The following is a 21370-nucleotide window of genomic DNA, read 5'->3' as shown; positions in this document are numbered from 1 at the left end:
TTTTGCTGTTGGTTATATTTTGCAATGATAATATTTGCATATATTGTTTTAAAGAAATGTAAAATTAATTTCACTTGTTTCTTTAATTTTTTAATGTGGCTCCTAGAAAATTTAAATTACATTTATGGCTTGGTTTTTAAAATTTTTCTATTAAGAAATTTGCTTTTGGTAAAGAACACATAACAGTGTACAGTTGAGTAGTGTTAAGTATATTTACATTTTTCTTGCAAAACTGAAATTCTGTACTTGTTAAATGAAACTCCCTGTTTCCTCCTGTCCAGTAGCTGCTGGCAACTACCATTATACTTTGTTTATATGAATTTGACTACTCTAGATACCTCATATAAGTAGTATCATACTGATTTGGCTTTTTGTGACTGGCTTTTTTTGTGGGGATGGAGTCTTGCACTCCAGGTTGGAGTTCAGTGGTGCCATCCACTAAAACAACACTAAAAATTTTTGTATTTTTAGTAGCGACAGGGTTGCATCATGTTGGCCGGGATGGTCTTGATCTTTTGACCTCATGATCTACCAGCCTCAGCCTCCCAAAGTGCTTGGATTACAGGTGTGAGCCATGGCGCCTGGCCGTGACTGGCTTCTTTCACTTAGCATAACATTCTCAATGTTAATCTATTTTGGAGTGTGTAGATAGCTTACAGGGTTTTTGTTTGTTTGTTTTAGTTTTTTGAGATGGAGTCTTGCTCTGCCACCAAGCTGGAGTGCAGTGGTATGATTTCAGCTTACTGCAAACTTTGCTTCCCAGGTTCAAGCGATTCTCCTGCCTCACCTTCTGAGTAGCTGGGATTACAGGCATGCGCCACCATGCCCAGCTAATTTTTGCATTTTTAGGAGAAATGGGGTTCCATCATGTTGGTCAGGCTGGTCTCAAACTCCTGACCTGTGATCCACCCAAAGTGCTGGTTATTACAGGTATGAGCTACTGCGCCGACCAGCTTACAGTTTTTTGCTTGCATTATATTTCTTTCTTTCTTTCTTTTTTTTTTTTTTTTGAGATAGAGTCTTGTTCTATCACCCAGGCTGGAGTGCAGTGTTAGAATCTCGGCTCACTGCAACCTCCACTTCCCAGGTTCAGGCATTTCTCTTGCCTCAGCCTCCGGAGTAGCTGGGATTACAGGGACACACCACCACGCCCGGCTAAATTTTGTATTTTTATTAGATACAGTTTCACCATATTGCCCAGGCTGGTCTTGAACTCCTGAACTCAAGTGGTCTCCCAAAATGCTGGGATTACAGACCTGAGCCTCCACACCTGGCCCTTGAATTATATTTCTATTGGAGAGTACTGCTGTACATTCTAGATGTTTTTTTCCTTTATCCTTGCTAAATTCTTTTATTAGTTATAGTAGTTATTTTGTTGGTTTCTTAGATTTTTACTTTTTTTTTTTGAGACGGAGTTTTGCTCTTGTTACCCAGGCTGGACTGCAATGGTGCGATCTCGGCTCACCACAACCTCCGCCTCCTGGGTTCAGGCAATTCTCCTGCCTCAGCCTCTTGAGTAGCTGGTACTACAGGCACGCGCCACCATGCCCAGCTAATTTTTTGTATTTTTAGTAGAGACGGGGTTTCACCATGTTGACCAGGATGGTCTGGATCCCTTGACCTTGTGATCCACCCGCCTCGGCCTCCCAAAGTGCTGGGATTACAGGCGTGAGCCACCACGCCCGGCTTAAATTTTTATTAGAGACAGGGTCTGGCTCTGTCACCCAGGTTGGAGGGCAATGGTGTGATCATATCTCACTGTAACTTGAAACTCCTAGCCTCAAGTGATCCTACCCCCTTGGCCTCCCAAAGTGCTGGGATTACAGGTATGAGCCACCATGCTTATCAGTTTCTTAGGGTTTTCTATCTACTGACTCATGTTATCTGCAAACAGAGAGAGTTTTCTTTCCTTTGTTTTTTCTGCCTTTTACTTCTTTTTGTTGCCATATTTTATTGGCTAGGACCTTCAGTATGATGTTAGGTAGAAGTGATAACAATGGACATCCTTAGCTGGTCCTTGATCTTAGATGGAAAGTGTTCATTAATTTACTATTGAATACAAAGTTAGCTATAGGTTCTTCATACCTTCTTTTTTATCAGATTAAGGAAATTCCTTTTATTCCAATTTTCTTAGAATTTTTATGAGAGTGGGTGTTGAATTTTGTTAAAGCTTCTTTTGCATGTGTTGAAATCATATTTTTCTACTTTTATCTATCCCTATGGCTAATTAGACTGACTGATTTTCTAATCATAAACCCCACTTGGTCATTGATGTATTCTCTTTATATATTGATGGATTCGATTTCTGATTAATTTATTAAGAGTTTAGATGTTTATTTTCTTGAGGAATACTACTTTGTAACTTTCTTTTTTTTTTAAGAATTATCTTTGTTAGCTTTAAGTATTTAGGTTAAGTATTAGGTTAAGCTCAAAATGAGTTGAGAAATGTTTCCTTCTCTTTTTTCTAAAACTTTGTATAGGATTGACATTCTTTATTTTTTGGTACTTGATATAATTAATCAGTGAATTTACAAGTTTTCTTTGTGGGAAAATCTTTGATAAATTGATTTTTTTTTTTTTTTGAGACAGAGTCTCACTCTGTTGCCCAGGCTGGAGTGCAACAGTGCAATCTCCGCTCACTGTAACCTCCGCCTCCCAGGTTCAAGCAATTTTCCTGTCTCAACCTCCTGAGTAGCTGGGATTAGAGATCTGATATCGCCATGTTGGCCAGGCTGGTCTTGAACTACTGACCTCAGGTGATTCCTTTGCCTTGGCCTCCCTCAATTTCTCTGCCAGGTACAATGACTCATGCCTAATCCCAGCACCTTGGGAGGCTTAAGGCAGGAGGATTGCTTGATGCCAAGAGTTCGAGAGCAGCCTAGGCAATATAGTGAGACCCGCATCTCTACAAAAAAAAAAAAAATTAATTACTTTTATGTACTCAGTATAATTTCTAACCTGGTTTTTAAAAAAGTATGTACTTTTCAGTGTTATAATATTCATATTTATAATTTTATTGTAAGATATTCTGTGAAGCTATACTGTTACTTAATCCTAAGGGGTTTTGTCAAGGTTTACAAAACTGCCTCCAGTGTTCAGGTTGGAGAATCTCCTATAAAAGTTTCCTTGCTGTCTTGCACAAGATACAGTTAGTAAAAGAAATATATGTATATGCTTTTAATTTAGCAGTATATTCCCTTATATATATATATATATATTTTTTTTTTTTTTGAGACGGAGTTTCGCTCTTGTTACCCAGGCTGGAGTGCAATGGTGCAATCTCAGCTCACTGCAACCTCCGCCTCCTGGGCTCAGGCAATTTTCTTGCCTCAGCCTCCTGAGTAGCTGGGATTACAGGCACGCGCCACCATGCCCAGCTAATTATTTGTATTTTTAGTAGAGACGGGGTTTCACCATGTTGACCAGGATGGTCTCGATCTGTTGACCTCGTGATCCACCCGGCTCGGCCTCCCAAAGTGCTGGGATTACAGGCTTGAGCCACCGTGCCCGGCCTCCCTTATATTTTTAAAAGCAGTTTCATCCTTAAGAAGAGCATTTAAGATAATGTGAATTTTAGCAAAATTTGTCTCACTTTAAATACTATTTGCTGTATTTCTTTAAACTTAACAGTTAACCACATTTCTCTCTGTTTTGAAGCTAAATGTTGCCAGCTACCTACAAATGATTTGCTTAACTGAGAATTTTAGAACTGATGTAAAAGACTTTGTAACCTTGTTAGCTGCAAATAATTGTGATATCAGAAAAAGTATCCTTTACTTACATTTCTGGATTAGAAGTGGAGGCGGATTTTTGGAAGAAAGACCATTAACCCTTTATCGTAAGTTGATTTGTTATTAAATAAATTTCTATTATGGGACCCTGTTTAAAAATCTGTGCTATGACTGGGTGCAGTGGCTCATGCCTATAATTCCAACACTTGGGGAGAGTGAGGTGGGAGTATCTCTTGAGGCCAAGAGGTCCAGATCAGTCTGTGCAACATAGTGAGACCCCTGTGTTTATGAAAATTTATGGGAGGCCAAGGCAGAAGGATCACTTGAAGCCAGGAGTTCAAAACCAGCCTGGGCAAGAAAGTAAGACCCCCATCTCTACAAAAAAAAAATTGTTTTGATTAGCCGGGCATGGTGGAGTGTGCCTGTAATGCAGGCTACTCAGGAGGCTAAGGTAGGGGGATCACATGATCCCAGGGTTTGAGGCTGTAGTGAGCTATGATTGTACCACTGCACTCCAGCCTAGACAATAGAGCAATACCCCACATCTTAAAAAAAAAAAAATTTAAGCATCTTGTTATGTTAATCTTCAAAATAAATATGCATATGTTAACTTTGTTCATAAAATGTTTCGGCCTGGAACAGTAACTCACAACTGTAATCCCAACACTTTGGGAGGCCAAGTAGGATGGATCGCTTGAGCTCAGGAGTTTGAGACCAGCCTGGGCAACATGGCAAAACCCATCTCTACAAAAAATTGGCTGGACATGGTGATGCGTGCCTGTGGTCCTGGCTACTCAGGAGGTGGAGATGGGAAGATCACTAGAACATGGGAGATTGAGGCTGCAGTGAGCCAAGACCATGCCACTGCACTCCAGCCTGGGTGACAGAATGAGATTCTGACTCAAAAAAAAAAAAAATTTGTAAACACCAAATGTGAGTAAATAGAATTTAACTGGACCTAGAAAGCTGGATTTTTTCCCTGGCTATGCTACTCTTTACAATTAATAGGTAAGCTCCAAAATTCACTTTACTTTTTGAGCTTGTTTCTTCACCTCAAAAATGAGAGATTTGAACTAGATAATCTTTAAGTTACTTTTCATTTTGTAGTTGTGCTTTTAAGATGATCTCATTGTTTAATTTAAAAAAACACATACAGGCCAGGTGCAGTAGGTCACGCCTGTAATTCCAGCACTTTGGGAGGTCGAGGTGGGTGGATCACGAGGTTAGGAGATTAAGACTATCCTGGACAACATGGTGAAACCCTGTCTCTACTAAAAATACAAAAATCAGCTGGGCGTGGCAGCACACACCTGTAGTCCCAGCTACTCAGGAGACTGAAGCAGGAGAGTTGCTTGAACCCTGCAGATGGAGGCTACAGTGAACCGAGATCGTGCTACTGCTCTCCAGCCTGGGCAACAGAGCGAGACTCTGCCTCAAATAAATAAATACATAAAATAAACACACACAAACTCCCACCCTATTCCCCTTTCCTCTTCAAAAGTTTTTCTTTTTTCTTTTTTGAGGTGGGGTCTCGATATTTTGCCCAGCCTGGAGTACAGTGACTGTTCATGGGCGGGATCATAGTATAGGATAGCCCTGAACTCCTGGGCTCAAGTGATCCTCGTGTCCTAGCTTCCTCAGTAGGCCACTGTGTCCATCTTCCTCCCCAGAAATTAGACTGTTAATTTTTCAAACTGTTACTTACACATTTATTAGCATATGGTTTCTTATAAACAAATAATACTATAATTATTATTTAACAATTTTTTCACTTGCTAAAAACATTGATTTTTCTTTTTTTATTTTTCTTTTTATTTTTAAAAGACGGGGTTTCATCATATTGGTCAGGCTGGTCTTGAACTCCTGACCTCAGGTAATCTGCCTACCTTGGCCTCCAAAGTGCTTGGATTACAGGCATGAGCCACCATGCCCGGCCTTAAAAACATTGATTTTTCTACATGAGTGTGTGTGTATGTGTATATATATATATATATATATATATATATATAGTATTCCTTTTATGTGACTGTAATGTACAATCACTTTTAGCTTCAGGAGTTTTTAAATTCTGTCTTTCCTGGGAAATTTTATTTCAGAAATGCTCTATTTTAGTTTTTCAGTCATCATTTATTACCTAATTCAAGTCACAGACACTTTTGAGTACCTTCTCCATGCCAGGTCATGGTTGCTTGCCTGAAGAGGTTTTAGTTTGTGGTTTCCATGTTCCATAGTCACAGTTCTCTAGTTACAGATCCTACTTTGGTAAATACACAAATATTTCAAGGAAACCAAGGTGAAATTATGTAATATTAATTCCTTATCAGTTTTTTTCCTTTAATTAATTTAACATTTTAACATATTCTTTTTTTTTTGAGACAGTGTCTTACTCTATTGCCCAGGCTGGAGTGCACTGGCGGTGCAGTCATGGCTCACTGCAGCCTCAATCTCCTGGGCTCAAGCCATCTTCGAGCCTCCGGAGTAGTTGGGACCACAGGGCATGCACCACCATGCCTGACTAATTTTTGTATTTTTTTGTAGAGACTGGGGTTTCACTATGTTGTCCAGCCTGTTAATTGAACTTCTGGGCTCAAGTGATCCACCTGCTTCAGCCTCCCAAAGTGCTGGGATTACAGGCATGAGCCACCTCACCCAGCTTCATATTATTATTTTTCAAAGTAGATACTCCTATATATTCTATTCAGTGTAAGCTCATAGCTTTAACCATTTCTCAAAAGTAAATATAATGCATAACACATGGAAAATATCCTGGTGTAACAAATTAGTTAATAACTTTGATATTCCACTGGGTATAAATTGTTACAGCAAGAACTTTAAAAGACAGGAAGGAAATAAGTATAGTATAGGTTCTCTTCTTAAAAATATCTTTTTTAATATAAATTTCATTCCTGCTTTTGAAAAAAAAAAAAAAAAACCACAGATACATAAAGTAAAACAATAGTCCCCTGCTTCTTAAAAGTAGCCACTGTTAGACCTTTATGCATATAAAATGCAGATACATACTTACTTAGCAAAATTAACCAGTATTATATATGTTGTTAGACAGTTATTTTTAAGTTTATTGTCAGCACATACGGTTCTATCCCAGTTTTTCACAGCTGCATGCTTTTCTACAGAATAGAATGGATGTAACATAATTTAATTAACCATTACTTATAGGCATTTAAATTATCTTCAATTGTGATTAAAATACATTGAATATCTTTATACATATATCCTTGAATATGTCAGTAATTCTGATGGAGAGAATTCTAGAATTATGACTGCTGGGTCACAAAGGCTGTCTACACTTTACATTTTGATAGTTGTTGTCAGTCTGCCCTCTGACAATAATTGTACCAACTTATGCTCCCGTGCATAGTATATGATGGTTTTTTATCTGTACTGCTGACAGAACTAGATTATCATTCTTTTAATTTTGCCAATTTAAAAATTGAAATATGTACAGTATCGTATTTCGAATTTGCACTTCCATCCTTAGTGGTGAAATTGTGAATCTTTTATTTAGGACTTTGAAATTATTAGTATTACTACTATTTTTTGAGATGGAGCCTTGCTCTGTTGCCCAGGCTAGAGTACAGTGGTGTGATCTCGGCTCACTGCAGCCTCTGCCTCCTGGGTTCAAGTGATTCTCCTGCCTCAGCCTCCCTAGTAGCTGGGATTACAGGCGTGCACAATCACACCCAGCTAATTTTTTGTATTTTTAGTAGAGATGGGGTTTTGCCATGTTGGCCAGGCCAGATTTGAAATCCTGACCTCAGGTGATCCACCCACCTTGGCCTCCCAAAGTGCTGGGATTATAGGTGTGAGCCATTGAGCCCAGCTGAAGTTATTATTTTTTCCCCAGTCAGAGTCTCGCTCTGTTGCACAGGCTGGAGTACCGTGGCATGATCTCAACTCACTGCAACCTCTGCCTTCCAGGTTGAAGCTATTCGCCAGCCTCAGCCTCCCTGGTAGCTGGGACTACAGGTGTGCGCCACCACACCTGGCTAATTTTTGCATTTTGAGTAGAGACGAGGTTTTACCACCTTGGCTAGGCTGGTCTGAAACTCAACCTCAAGTGACCTGCTCGCCGTGGCCTCACTTGAGATCAGGATTTCAAGACCAGCCTGACCAACATGGTGAAACCCTGTCTCTACTAAAATTACAAAAAGGTGTGGTGGCGTGTACCTGTAATCCAGCTACTTGGGAGTCTAACGCAGGAAATCGCTTGAACCCAGGATGTGGAGGTTGTAGTGAGCTGAAATCCCACCACTGCACTCCAGCCTGGGTGACAGAGTGATACTCTGTCAAATGAATGAATGAATGAATGAATGTTATATTGTACTCTTAATGAATTAAACACATATGTGGAGAAGAAGAAAATGGGTGTATTGATTCAGAAGATGTCAAAGGATCTCAGGCTTTAAATAATTGTTTGATACAATTTGTTTAATATATATATATATATAGCTAAGATTTTCTTTTATTTTGTAGGAGGAAATAGCAGAAATGTACAACTAGTTTGCTCTGAAGATGGCCTTGATAACAAAATTCACCCTAAAAATACTAAAAGGAAACGTGCAGACCTTCCGAAATGTGACAGTGGCTGTGCTGAGACCTTATTTGGCCTTAGGAACATTTTTTCCCCATCTGAAGACTTATTTTCATTTTTAAGGGTATTTTCAACATCTCTATCTTGCAATTTTGGATTTATATTCCTTTTCATATTCCCAACACTAGATTCCTACCTTTTGAATCTCAAGTTTAACTTAAATATGCCTCTAATTTGTATAAGCAATCTCTAATTTTAACGCTTTCTACCACTTTGACAAATGGTACATAGGCATTGCTCTGACTGCATATTACAGGATTTAGAATAGAATTTAGAAAATTTTTCAGGGCCGAGTGCAGTGGCTCATGCCTGTAATCCAAGCACTTTGGAGGCCAAGGCAGGTGGATCACCTGAGGTCAGGAGTTCAAGATCAGCCTGACCAACATGGTGAAACCCCGTCTTTAAAAAAAAAAAAAAAAAAAAAAAATTTTTAGATAGATTATTTCAGAGAAGTAGTTTTAAATAAATGAGCTGCTTCTTCTTCTTTTTTTTTTTTTTGAGACGGAGTCTCGCTCTGTTGCCCAGGCCGGAGTGCAGTGGCGCCATCTCAGCTCACTGCAACCTCCGCCTCCCGGGTTCAAGCAGTTCTGTGCCTCAGCCTCCCAAGTAGCTGGGATTACAGGTGCCCACCACCATGCCTGACTAATTTCTGTATTTTTGGTAGAGGCGGCGTTTCACCGTCTTGGTCAGGATGAGTCTTAAACTCCTGACCTCATGATCCACCCACCTTGGTCTCCCAAAGTGCTGGGATTACAGGCATGAGCCATCGTGCCCAGCATACATGAGCTTCTAATTATAATTGGAGTATATACTAAATAAATAGAGAATTCTCCAAATTAACAGTCTAAATTTAATTGTTAGACTTACAGTACTATTTGATGTATTAAATATAGATAGATAAAATTATGACGGGTAGTGTCTCAGTACTTTGAAGTTAGAATAAGCATAACACTGTATTCATATGGGTAGAAAAGTGTTCAAACACTGTTCTGCTGTAACTTCCTTTACTCAAAATTCTTTTTCAGCACAAAATCACAACGAAGGAAGAATGGCATAAACTCATCCAGCTTCTTACTGAATTCCAAATGCGGAATATAGATTTTTTATATAATAATCTTGAGTTTATTCTGCCATTACCAGTTGATATCATTCCAGAAACAAAAAACCTTTGTGGCTCATCAGTAACTGTGGATACTAGTGGAGCAACAAAAAGTATGAAATGTCTTGGTAGGAAACATTCTGAAAGAGAACAGTCATTGAAAAAGTCAAAGAAAAAGAAACAAAAGAAAAAATTGGTAATATTAGATGATAGTGACTTATTCGACACTGACTTGGCCTTTCCTGATGAATTTATTAGCCTGTCCCCTGTGTCGTCTTCCTCAAATTCAGAAGAAAACAAAGCCAGAGACAAAGGAAGCAATCCAGAGACAAAGAAATCTATTTCTTGTCCTCCCAGAACACCTGCAGGAAAAAAAAGTTCTCTCCTTGTTTCTCATTGTTTAAATTCTCTCTCTGAATTCATGGATAATATGTCCTTCTTAGATGCCCTTTTAACTGATGTAAGGGAACAGAAGGAATACGGTAGAAATGACTTTAGCTGGACAAATGGAAAGGTTAAAAGCGGACTTTGTGATGAGTTTAGTCTTGAGAGTAATGATGGATGGCCTTCTCAAAGCTCTGGAGAATTAAAGGCAGCTGCAGAAGCTCTCAGCTTTACTAAATGTTCTTCTACTATTTCAAAAGCATTGGAAACCTTGAATTCTTGCAAGAAATTGGGAAAAGATCCAACCAACGATCTTACTTTTTATGTTTCACAAAAGCGCAATAATGTATACTTTAGTCAATCAGCAGCTAACTTAGAGTAAGTCTTACTTCCTTTACTTTTTATTCTTTAGCAATAAATGGTAAAGGGGAAATAATTTTTTTCTTAATTTAAAAATGCTGTACTATTGATTATGGTAAGCCGTCATCATTAATAATGTAGCTTCTAATGAGACAGTTAAGGAGACCAGGTTGATTGTTGGGAAGAGAAATAATGAGTGATTTGGGTGGATCTGGGTAATGCTTGAATGACACAGGAAGAAATTTGGTCTTGCTGTGATAGATAGCAGATAGTTACTGAGATTTTTCAGCATGGGAATGATTGATGTGTTGACAGGAAATTAATCTGGAAATGTCATCTGGTCTAGGCCAGAGGCAAGGAAACTAAACTGGTTGTGCTTGGGATTACTGCATTTGTATGGGGCATTAAAAATTAAAAGCAATGTATTACTTTTACAGCAATGCTTGGAAGAGGATAGCAGTCATTAAAAGTGTATTTTCTAGTCGATCTCTTCTCTATGTGGGAAATAGACAAGCTAGTATAATCGAATACCTGCCAACCCTGCGAAACATCTGTAAGACTGAGAAGCTAAAAGAACAAGGAAAAAGTAAAAGAAGGTAAAGGCTGTATTAAAAACAACATTTTAGATAGCTTTTTAAAGATTCATACATATTTTCATAAGATGAAAATATTATTAAATTGTATTTTTCTTTGTAATTTTGACAGATTCCTGCACTATTTTGAAGGAATTCATCTTGACATTCCAAAAGAGATTGTGAATACTTTGGCAGCTGACTTCCCTTAATGTTCCATACTAACAATGCTTTGTATAGATTATTATGTGGTTCTTAAGATACATTTTTATATTATGTGGATCTTCATGGAAAAGTTTATTTCTCAATGTACATTTTAAACAATTTGTATATTTTTTATTGGTATGCAAATATTTAAAATATTTGAGTTACAAATTGTATATATGATTGTGGTAATTTTTTTTCTGAATTTTTTTGTATTATCTGACTTAGCTTTGTTGGAGTATTTTTTGTATGTGAGCAAACTGTTTCTGAAAGGTAGAGTTCATTAAGATGAACTCTATTTCAAGTGTTTCTATTATATATTAGTTTAATATTCAGATACATTATCTTGGCTGGTCCAGTGGTAGTGGGTTATCAAAACTTACTAACATTAGTGTCACTAAAGTTGGTATACAACCCCCACTGCTAAATTTGACTGACTTTTCAAAAAAAAAAATCGTAATAAATAAAACAAAGACATTATCTGGTGAATTATATTTTTAACACAGAAGTTAAGGATCCTAATATTGTACAGTGTTTTTTTTTTTTTGAGAAGAACTCTTGCTCTGTCACCCAGGCTGGAGTGCAGTGGCCTGATACCGGCTCACTGCAACCTCTACCTCCTGGGTTCAAGTGATTCTCCTGCCTCAGCCTCCTGAGTAGCTGGGATTACAGTCACGCACCACCATGTCCAGCTAATTTTTATATTTTTTTAGTAGAGATAAGGTTTCACTATGTTGGCCAGGCTGGTCTTGAACTCCTGACCTCAAGTGATCAATCTGCCTCAGCCTCCCAAAATGCTGGGATTACAGATGTGAGCCACTGTGCCCAGCCTATATTGTATAGTTTTGAACAGTATAGATGCATACCTGTTTATAAATGTGTATGAAGACAGATGTTTTTACCTCTTACTTATTCAGTTTACCTTTTCTTGTATTAATTAGTATATTGAGCTAATTAAAAGTTAAAACTAAAGGCTTTATAAAATATTTTTAAAAGTTCAGATGTAATCATCTTGGTAAATATATACATTGTATAGGTTTGAATATAGGATATAACTTAAAGATTTCATCCCTATACAGAAGAGAGAATTAAGATCTTCTGAAGTTCTTTTTGTTTGTTTTTTGAGATGGAGCCCAGGCTAAAGTGCAATGGTGCAATCTCGGCTCACCGCAACCTCCACCTCCTGGGTTCAAGCAGTTCTCCTGCCTCAGCCTCCTGAGTAGCTGTGATTATAGGCAGGTAGGAGCCACGATGTCTGGCTAATTTTTTTATTTTTAGGAGAGATAGGGTTTCTCCATGTTGGTCAGGCTGGTCTTAACTCCCAACATCAGGTGATCTGCCCACCTCAGCCTCCCAAAGTGCTGAGATTACAGGCGTGAGCCACCATGCCCAGCCTGAAGTATTTTTTAAAATACTTTTAAATACAGATCTATTTTTTTTCCCCTCTTAAAAAAAATAATGGGAGTATTTTCCTCCCTATAAGGACACATTTAGTATTTTATTTATTTTTAGGTTTATAATAATTCAGGGAAAAAATCTTTATCTTTTTTTTTTTTTTTAAAGATGTCTCACTCTTGTTGCCCAGGCTGGAGTACAGTGGCACAATCATAGTTTACCATAGCTTCAAACTTCTGAGCTCAAGTGATCCTCCTTCCTTGGCCTCCCAAAGCATTGGGATTATGGGTGTGAGCCACTGCACCCAGCCTTTTCATTGTTAATGATGGTAAATTCCTGTAAGATTTAGATTCACTTTTGTGATAATGCCATGTTTGTTATGAACAACTAGGTAATTTGAGAAACTATTTATCAAAATAGAAAACAACGGCAAAGGAGATGGTTTGGATGGAAGGAGAATGATTTGCTTTTTGGACATGGATAGTTTGAGGTATCTGCATTTCCAAAGTGGAGATGTTTAGGTACACAATGACATATGTAAATGTGGAGAGACTTTATTTGTGCATGGCAACAGGTCAAGAGTGTATACCAACTCTAGGGAGTTGGAGGTGCTAGAGAAGGGAGGACTTCCACTTCTTGTTTTATGTTTCAGATTATTTGAAATATTTTTGAACAAGTATATTTCACTTTTTGATTATAGAAAATATTCATGTTATAGAAAATATTTAATACTTTTTTTTTTTGGTAAGAGATGGGGCCTTCCTATGTTGCCCAGGCTGACTTCAAACTCCTGGGCTCAAGTGATCCTCCCCTCTCAGCCTCCCAAGTAGCTGGTACTACAGGCAGGTGCCACTGAGATTTAATAATTTGACACCAAAGAAAATTACAGTGGCTCACACCTGTAATCCCAGCACTTTGGGAGGCCCAGGCGGATGGATCATGAGGTCAATATGATAGAGACCATTCTGGCCAACATGGTAAAACCCTGTCTCTACTAAAAATACTAAAATTAGCTTGGTGTGGTGGTACATACTTGTAGTCCCAACGACTTGGGAGGCTGAGGCAGAAGAATAATTTGAACCTGGGAGGCGGAGGTTGCAGTGAGTCTAGGTAGTGCCACTGCACTCCAGCCTGATGACAGAGTGAGACTCTGTCTCAAAAAAAGAGACTCAAGAGGCTTAGGTTCATAAAGAAGATACATTGAGGGCCTCAACTAAGGTAGACAGTGGTAAAATGGACATCAATAGACGGTCTGTCAAGTTAAAATATTACAAAGTTTAAAAATGAGCCTGCTGGGCGTGGTGGCTCATGCCTGTAATCCCAGCACTTTGGGGAGGCCAAGGTGGGAGGATTGTGAAGTCAGGAGTTTGAGACTAGCCTGGCCACTATGGTGAAACCCCATCTCTACTAAAAATAGAAAAATCAGCTAGGTGTGGTGGCGCACACCTGAAGTCCCAGCTACTCAGGAGGCTGAGGCAGAAGAATTGCTTGAACCTGGTAGGCGGAGGTTGCAGTGAGCCGAGATTGCATCACTGCACTTCAGCCTGGGCAACAGAGACTAGGTCTCAAAAGAAAAAAGAAAAGAGCCTATTAGACAAAACTTGTTTGTTTTTGGCTAATAGATTTGAGTTGATGAAAGTCACCTTTTGGGGCCGGGTATGGTGGCTCACGCCAGTAATCCCGGTGCTTTCGGAGGCTGAGGCAGGAGGATTGCTTAAGGCCAAGAATTTGAACCCAGCCTGGGCAACAAGGTGAGACCCTCATCTCTACAAAAAATAAATCAGCTGGGTATGGTGACATGTGCCTTTAGTCCTAGCTATTCAAGAGATAGAGGCAGGAGGATTGCTTGAGCCCAGGAGGTGCTGCAGTGAACTGTGATTGTATCACTGCACTCTAGCTTGGGTGAGAGTGAGACCCTGTCTCAAAAAAAGAAAATCAGCTTTTGGAGGCAGTGTGGCAAACCACATTCTACTTAGAGAATAAGAGAGGAGGATTCTATAGCTGTGTTATCAGTTATCTTTATTTTCATAATAAGCACCACCTAGGAAAATCATTATTCTCTATATTAACAATATGATCATGCAAATGCTTAGTATAGATAGTAGTTGCCTTTTAAGGGAGATTTGTTTGTTTCTTGTTTTGTCTATTTGGCATCTTACTGTTTCTTTTTTTAATGAAAATTTAAAAAATATTATGTGGTCTTGCTATGTTGCCCAGGCTGCTCTCGAGCTCCTGGGCACAAGCGATCCTGCCTCAGCCTCCCAGAGTGCTGGGATTATAGGCATAAGCCACTGCACCCAGCCCCACCTAACTTTTTAACACATAAACCTGAAAGGCACAGAATCTTATAAAATGTTTATTGATTTGGTCTTGGCTTATTGTGTAGACCATTTAGTAGCAGAAAATCAGAATTTAAACATCTAAAATACACTCAAAATATTTTCTTTTCCAGTAACATGGATGTTCAAAACAGTTTTACATTAGAGCTATTAATTATACATTAATATGACTATGACTTTAGCACATTAACCTCAGAATTCTAAGGCTCAGAGTCAAACACTGCTAATTCATAGAAGGCAACAGCTTGTAATAATGAATCATAAAGCTCTTCTACTCTTCGTGATTCACTAGATAAAAACATCTGTCTGTAGTGGACTATTTTTTCTGATGGGAAGAACACCCGAGGATCCGCCTTCAGTACAGAATCGGAGAGGAACTGCTTCACTAGTTCTTTTCCACTAGTCCTGAAGTCACCAATCATCAGTTCAAAATGCTTCCCCACTGCGTTTCTATTCATGCTCAGCACCTGGTGCTGCCCATCCTGGGCAAAAGTTTTATTTAATAAGGCATACAGCATGGCTTCCACGATTTGAAAATGTAACAGTATAGGAAACAGAGATGAGTTCTGAATGGAAAGTGCTCTTTTTTCCAGAACATAGAAATCTGCTTTAGGCATCTTTGAAATGATCGAAGAAATCTTTTTAAAAAAAGACAAAATAAAGGAGCAGAAATAATTCATTACATTTTATGTTTGGACCCCTCTCTGTCCCACTTAGTTAACTTATACTATATTGCTACTGACAATTCTGAAATGATTAAAAAGGCATTTATGAGCAGTCTGGTTCTGTTCATGGTTCTGTCAGAACAATAGCTAAGCTAAACTGTTTAGTCCTCCTACGTACCAGTTTCTTGATCTGTATAATGGACTTCATAATTTCTAAAATCTGTATTGGCTTTAAGATTAGACAACTTACAATTGTTTTATTAACCTACAAAAATTTTCTGGGATACAGCACAGGGTTAGAATAACTAGGCAGGAATCAATCACCTCTGCAACTAATTACATCCAATGCTTGACTAAACCACAAATTTTATATGTATAATCCAGGTGATCATTCCTGCCTATTTCACAAGGTTTTGAAAATTCAAATGAGACAATGTGATGGCATTTTGAGAAATAAGCTTTATAAATAAAAGACTGATAATATTCTATAACATTTAGAATGGAATACCATTGATTTTCTCAGTGCTTGCCTTTGATACATAAGGATTTCTTTCTCTCTCTTTTTTTCTTTTTTGAGACATAGTCTCACTCTTTCACCAGGCACCAGGCTGGAGTGCAGTAGCGTGATCTCTGCTCACTGCAACCTCCACCTCCTGGCTTCAAGCATAAGGCATTTCTTGAACTAACTAAAGCTTGAATTCTTAAAAATCAAAGGTGATAGAAAACATAATAGGAACAGAAGAAAACCCATCTTTACTGTTTTATTACATTCCTTGTGGGACCAGAAGATTAAACTACACAAGCAGCTCTAGCAGGTAGGAATCCAGAGGTGCAACTGCCTTACCTCTTCTAAATAGATGGATGATGAGTATGTAGTTTCCTTCATTAATTTCCAACGATCACTTTGCTGCCAGTCCAGCACTGTCAATTTACGATCAAGGTGAGCCCAGGCAATTCTTCGAGTACCAAAAACAATAGATACGATACTATCAGCTGCCTAAAAGAAAAGTCTCGTTTAATTAGAAGTGTAAAGATTTTACAGATAAAAACTTAACCTACAAATTCAGAATGACTAGTTTTTGTAATATATGCTTATTTATAGTCTATTAATTGAGAATTATTAAAGAAATGCAGGAGTAATTATTATTCTGTTTGTTCAAGATGGCGTCTCACTCTGTCACCCAGGCTGGAGTGCAGTGGTGGAATCTCAGCTCACTGCAACATCCACTTCCCAGATTCAAATGATCCTTCTGCCTGAGACTTCGGAGTAGCTGGGATTACAAGCACGCGCCACCATGTCCAGCTAACTGTATATTTAGTAGAGATGGGGTTTCACCATGTTGGCAGGCTGGTCTCAAAGTTCTGACCTCAAGTGATCACTTGCCTTGGCCTCCCACAGTGGTGGGATTTCAGGCATGAGCCATTAAGGAGTAATTATTATTAAAAGGTAACCAGCAGCAGTCAGTTTATAGATAAAGAACCTATACTCATTCTCAGCACCTAGCCCAAAGTAGGCATTCAAATGCTCAAGTGTAGCCAGGGTTTGTACTAGATACAAGGAAACAACAAACGTAACTGTACGTTATTAGAAATGCCATCATAAAACTTGTAGAGAGGAGAATTAGTTAGGGAAGGTTTATTGGAGGACTAAGAGAACGGGAAGTTATTTCACCCACATGTCTGGAAAGATAGGCTGCTTGACATCTCACACCATGGCAGTGGAATAAAGACTGGGAAAAAGGCAGAGGACCAGGCAGGTGTCTGTAAAGGTAAGTAACTTGCTTTATCCTGAGGGCTACAGGTGCCACTAAAAAACCCCAGAATTTTAAGGAATAACATAAGATTAACATTTCAGAAAAATCACTGATGGTGTAAAAGATGGGCTGGAGGGAACTAGACTAACGATAGGGATCTGTTAGGTACCTGTTAGACATGAGAAAGTATTAAGAATTGAAGACAATGACAGAAGGAAAAGAAACAGATAGTGGGAGCAGAATTAATACAAAGGTTGAAAGAGGAGTCTAGGATAATTCCAGTTTTGTATCAGTGACTGAATGGCATCATTAATCCTGATGAAGATAGGAGTCACGTGACCTAGAGAAGGCAGGAAGAAATGTTTTGGTTTGTTTTTAATGTATTAAGTTTGGGTTGCCTGTAGGGCTTCAAAAGGGAGATATACAAGTAATTGAATACATACATTTTGCTCCCTATCAGGTCTGGGCTGATGATGGAGTACCATGCTATATCACCTTTCTCCAACATGGCTCACTTAGATATATTTACAAACTACTATGTTCTATAGATACTGAGGCAAATAAACAGGAACAATTAGTTCTATAACCATCTCCCTTTCATTGCTAAGGACTGGATAAAATCTTATGACAAAATAGTTTAGATGCCCAAAATACAGACTTCCTTTTGGTTCTTTTCTTTAGCTCTGTGACTCTCAAGCTTTAGTGTACATAAGCATTACTGAGGGACTACACACAGTACTTCATGGACAACCAAATTAAAAAAAATTTTTTTTCCCCTCCAGATTAGCTATACTGCATTAGCAACCAATTTTTTTCTTAAAGGATTTTACTGCATGACTTATCTCTCCATACAAACTGACTTTAGAATCTAGCCCCCTAAATAAGATGCAACTCCACTATAATCTGGGTATAAACAGTTTTGGCCATGAATTTGGATGAGAATCCTCCCTGAAAAATTTGGTTGAAATATGTTCCAGATCAACTGCAGCAGTTCTACCTGGAGTCGATGAGTGGACTTGAATCTGCCAGTCCTCTGAAACTGTGCAGTGTTCTGTGTATATGTGCTGTATCTTTTTCTTTTTTTCTGAGACAGAGTCTCACTCTGTTATCCAGGCTGGAGTGCTGTGGCATGATCTCAGCTCACTGCAACCTCCGTCTCCTGGGTTCAAGTGATTCTCCTGCCTCAGCCTCCTGAATAGCTGAGACTACAGGTGCATGCCACCACGCCCAGCTAATTTTTGTATTTTTAGTAGAGATGGGTTTCACCATATTGGCCAGGATGGTCTAAATCTCTTGACCTCGTGATCTGCCCACCTTGGCCTCCCAAAGTGCTAGGATTACAGGCGTGAGTCCAGCCCTAGATTGTTTTTCTTTTTTTAATCTTACCTATAGATGTGTGATTCAAGATAGAATCGTTTTTAGAGGAAAGGAACATAAAATAATTTTAAATCCTGCCAGAAAGACTGGTATAATGTTCTAAAGTCACTCCCTGGCCATAACCCATCTTGGCTCCTTAATGTCTCATTAATCCTAACATCACCTTTAGACACAACCTAGTATCTCTATGACATTCCTCTTAAATAAGCCTTGCATAGACCTACTTCTCAACATCAACTGTTCTTTCTACCTAGAATTACTTCCTCTTCCAGCCAAAAGATCTCTCCTTTAAGATCCAAATTGAGTTCTAGTAAACTTTCCACAACAGTCACAGCCCACTGTTTTCTCGTCTCAACTGCCAATTCACTATCTGTATATCTCACTATTTGGCAGTAATCATATACTTGCCAACTAAATCTGAAGAACCTTCCCAATGCCCAGAAGAGTGCTTTCCAGAGTAGGTTCTCAAATATTAGGCAGTAAAGCAGACATGAAGAATATACCTTAAGTCTTTCTCTTTCTATGTCTGGTTTGAGGAGTTTTCTCAAGAACCGGTTTTCTGGTAACTTTCTTTTATCCCCTCCAGTCTTTGAACAAAGTATGGAGTTACAAACTTGAACTGTACTTTTATACTGAAACAAGGGCACATTCATTAAACTCTCCAAATTCTGAAATGGCCCAAAGTTTTCTCTGTGCTTTATGATATTGATGGACCTTCTTCCACGAAGCAATCTGAAAGCTTCAAGTTCTTCAGTAGATGCTGTATTCAACACATGCAAGATGGAAGCCTGCTGTTCTGAAGAGAAGCGCTTGTCAACTGCATTTTCAGGCTCTTTTGCATTTTCATCACAAAAAGTAACATCAGAAATAATTTTCTTAGGTGTAGTGAATTTTTTCCGACAGCAGGAATTATGTAAGGCCTGGGACAGGGATGACCTCAATGGGGCCAGAAAGCATCTCCACCTCCCTAAAAGGAAAATTTAGTAAAATATAAGATGGGATGTCCTACTTCCTTTAGTGTTAGTTGCAAACTTGACTAGATGCTTTGCAAAGTCACAAATACTTTCCTGGAATTTAAGAACTACTAGAGGACAATATTAAATTGTCCTAGAGAATAATCTTTAAAAGAGCATTCGTTTTTAAACTATTTTATGTAGAGTTTTAAATAGGACTTTTGTTTTCAAGTCAGGAGAAATGTCTTCTGATTTTTATGGATCAGACCTAAGTTTTACTGCCTAGAAAACTGTATTTTGCACTCATCAGGAAGCAAGTAGTTGAAATATTTGTTTTTGAGACAGAGTCTTGCTCTGTTGCCCAGGCTGGAGTGCAGTGGCATGATCTCCGCTCATTGTAACCTCAGCCTCCCGAGCAGCTGGGGCTACAGGAACTCGCCGCCACACCCAGCTAATTTTTTTTGTATTTTTAGTAGAAACAGGGTTTCATTATATTGGCTAGGCTGGTCTTGAACTCCTGATCTCATGATCCACCTGCCTCGGCCTCCCAAAGTGCTAGGATTACAGGCGAGAGCCACCTCGCAGAAATAATTATTTCAACTGCTTAACGTTTTTGATATTTTTGATATAGAGCGATCTTTTGGTAAGTACTATTTCCTGTTAAGGTTTGTCTTCACTTCCATTTTCACTAGTATCTCATCTGGTGGAACCAAATAAAATTAAATTTTATACGTTTTTAATAAATGTTTCAGCTAAGTAATAGATTTAAAGGCAGTTTTATATTCTTCCGTACACTTTAAGATTTCTATCATGACGTTTTTGCAAGCATAAGAAACGCCATACAGGCCGGGTGCAGTGGCTCACGCCTGTAATCCCAGCACTTTGGGAGGCCGACGTGGGCGGATGACCTGAGGTCAGGAGTTCGAAACCATCCTGGCCAACATGGTGAAACCCCCGTCTATATTTTAAAAACAAAACAAAACAAAGACCATACAATGAATAACTTTGTAAAACCGGTGGGAAGACACTCTAACATCGCAGACACAGGAAAGTAATGCGGCCAGAGATAAGCAAGTAGCTGTGAGAATCTGAACCATCCGCCCACTTCGAGGAGCTACCTGCGGACCCCGAGGTCAGAGAAGCACAAATGTTCCAAAAACCGCCCCGTCAGCTAGGCTGGGGCTCCAGGAGAGGGACCTGAACATGGGACATGAAGAAGGAAACACTCTAGGACATGAGGGACATGAAGGAAACACTCCAGGTTCCTCCAGAATACCTCCAGTGGTATTTCATTAGCCTCTAGGGTCAGAGGCTAATGACAGACCCGAAATTAACCCCGTATTCCAAGCACCCTACCTCCCTCCAGGAAGAGGCTAGGGACTCCCATCTCCAAACTGAATCGGTAGGTCCGGTCTTCCTCCATTGACTTCCGGTTCCTGCGTGCTGCGCCCAAAAGCGCCCGGCCTGCACTCGGCAGAAAAGTTCGTGTCGAAGCGGCGTTCTGGGGCAACGCCCAAGGTGTGTCCCGCTGAGCAGTGGGTCGGCCGCGTCTGGGCTGTGGGCTTCCGGCGGGCCCCGGTCGAGGCCTTGTCCCCGGATGGAGCCCCTGGCTGGCCCGCAGACTTCTTCCACCGCAACGGGGAAACGTTCTTCCCCCTACCGACTCCTGGGAGCCACTGGGCCGAATCTCCAGGGAGGCGATTCAGAGGCCAGTTTTAGTCTGTAGTGGGCACGGTCCCTTCTTCGTACTCCTTCGTAGAGACTCCCTAGGGTTCTCCAAGACACTTAGATTGAGGAGCTCCTACTGGAGCCCAGCCTGGGGCGCCGGGAGCGGGATCTGGTGGTGACAGCGTTGACAAGGTACTCAAATAACCGTCTCACCAGATAGACTGGAAAAACGGGGTGAGATGCGAAGGGTTTCAGGA

The 21370-nt window shown here is 39.5% G+C and overlaps 2 protein-coding genes across 5 annotated transcripts in view; one reads left to right on the top strand and one right to left on the bottom strand.

Annotated features, from left to right (window-relative positions):
• ATAD5 (ATPase family AAA domain containing 5) overlaps window positions 1-11934 on the top strand; it is a 67064-nt gene extending 55130 nt beyond the window's left edge. For all 4 annotated transcript variants that reach the window (XM_078373860.1, XM_035300864.3, XM_078373858.1 and 1 more), the window contains 5 exons: window positions 3658-3838; window positions 8226-8407; window positions 9369-10204; window positions 10624-10782; window positions 10892-11934. In XM_078373860.1, the coding sequence (XP_078229986.1) occupies window positions 3658-3838; window positions 8226-8407; window positions 9369-10204; window positions 10624-10782; window positions 10892-10970 (1437 nt within the window). In that variant the 3' untranslated portion in view covers window positions 10971-11934. The remainder of the gene's footprint in view (window positions 1-3657; window positions 3839-8225; window positions 8408-9368; window positions 10205-10623; window positions 10783-10891) is intronic.
• A 2766-nt stretch (window positions 11935-14700) lies between these two features.
• TEFM (transcription elongation factor, mitochondrial) lies at window positions 14701-20873 on the bottom strand. The gene is made up of 4 exons (XM_002748338.7): window positions 20802-20873; window positions 18996-19459; window positions 16206-16358; window positions 14701-15334 (listed from the first exon to the last, which is right to left on the bottom strand). The coding sequence occupies exons 1-4, from the start codon at window positions 20866-20868 to the stop codon at window positions 14897-14899; spliced, it is 1122 nt and encodes a 373-aa protein (XP_002748384.3). The 5' UTR covers window positions 20869-20873; the 3' UTR covers window positions 14701-14896.
• Window positions 20874-21370: the final 497 nt, after the last annotated feature.

This window comes from Callithrix jacchus, chromosome 5 (assembly GCF_049354715.1).
Source record: "Callithrix jacchus isolate 240 chromosome 5, calJac240_pri, whole genome shotgun sequence".
Classification (NCBI taxonomy): Eukaryota; Metazoa; Chordata; class Mammalia; order Primates; family Cebidae; genus Callithrix; species Callithrix jacchus.
The sequence above is the reverse complement of the archived record's forward strand: the minus strand, read 5'-3'. Positions and strand labels throughout refer to the sequence as shown.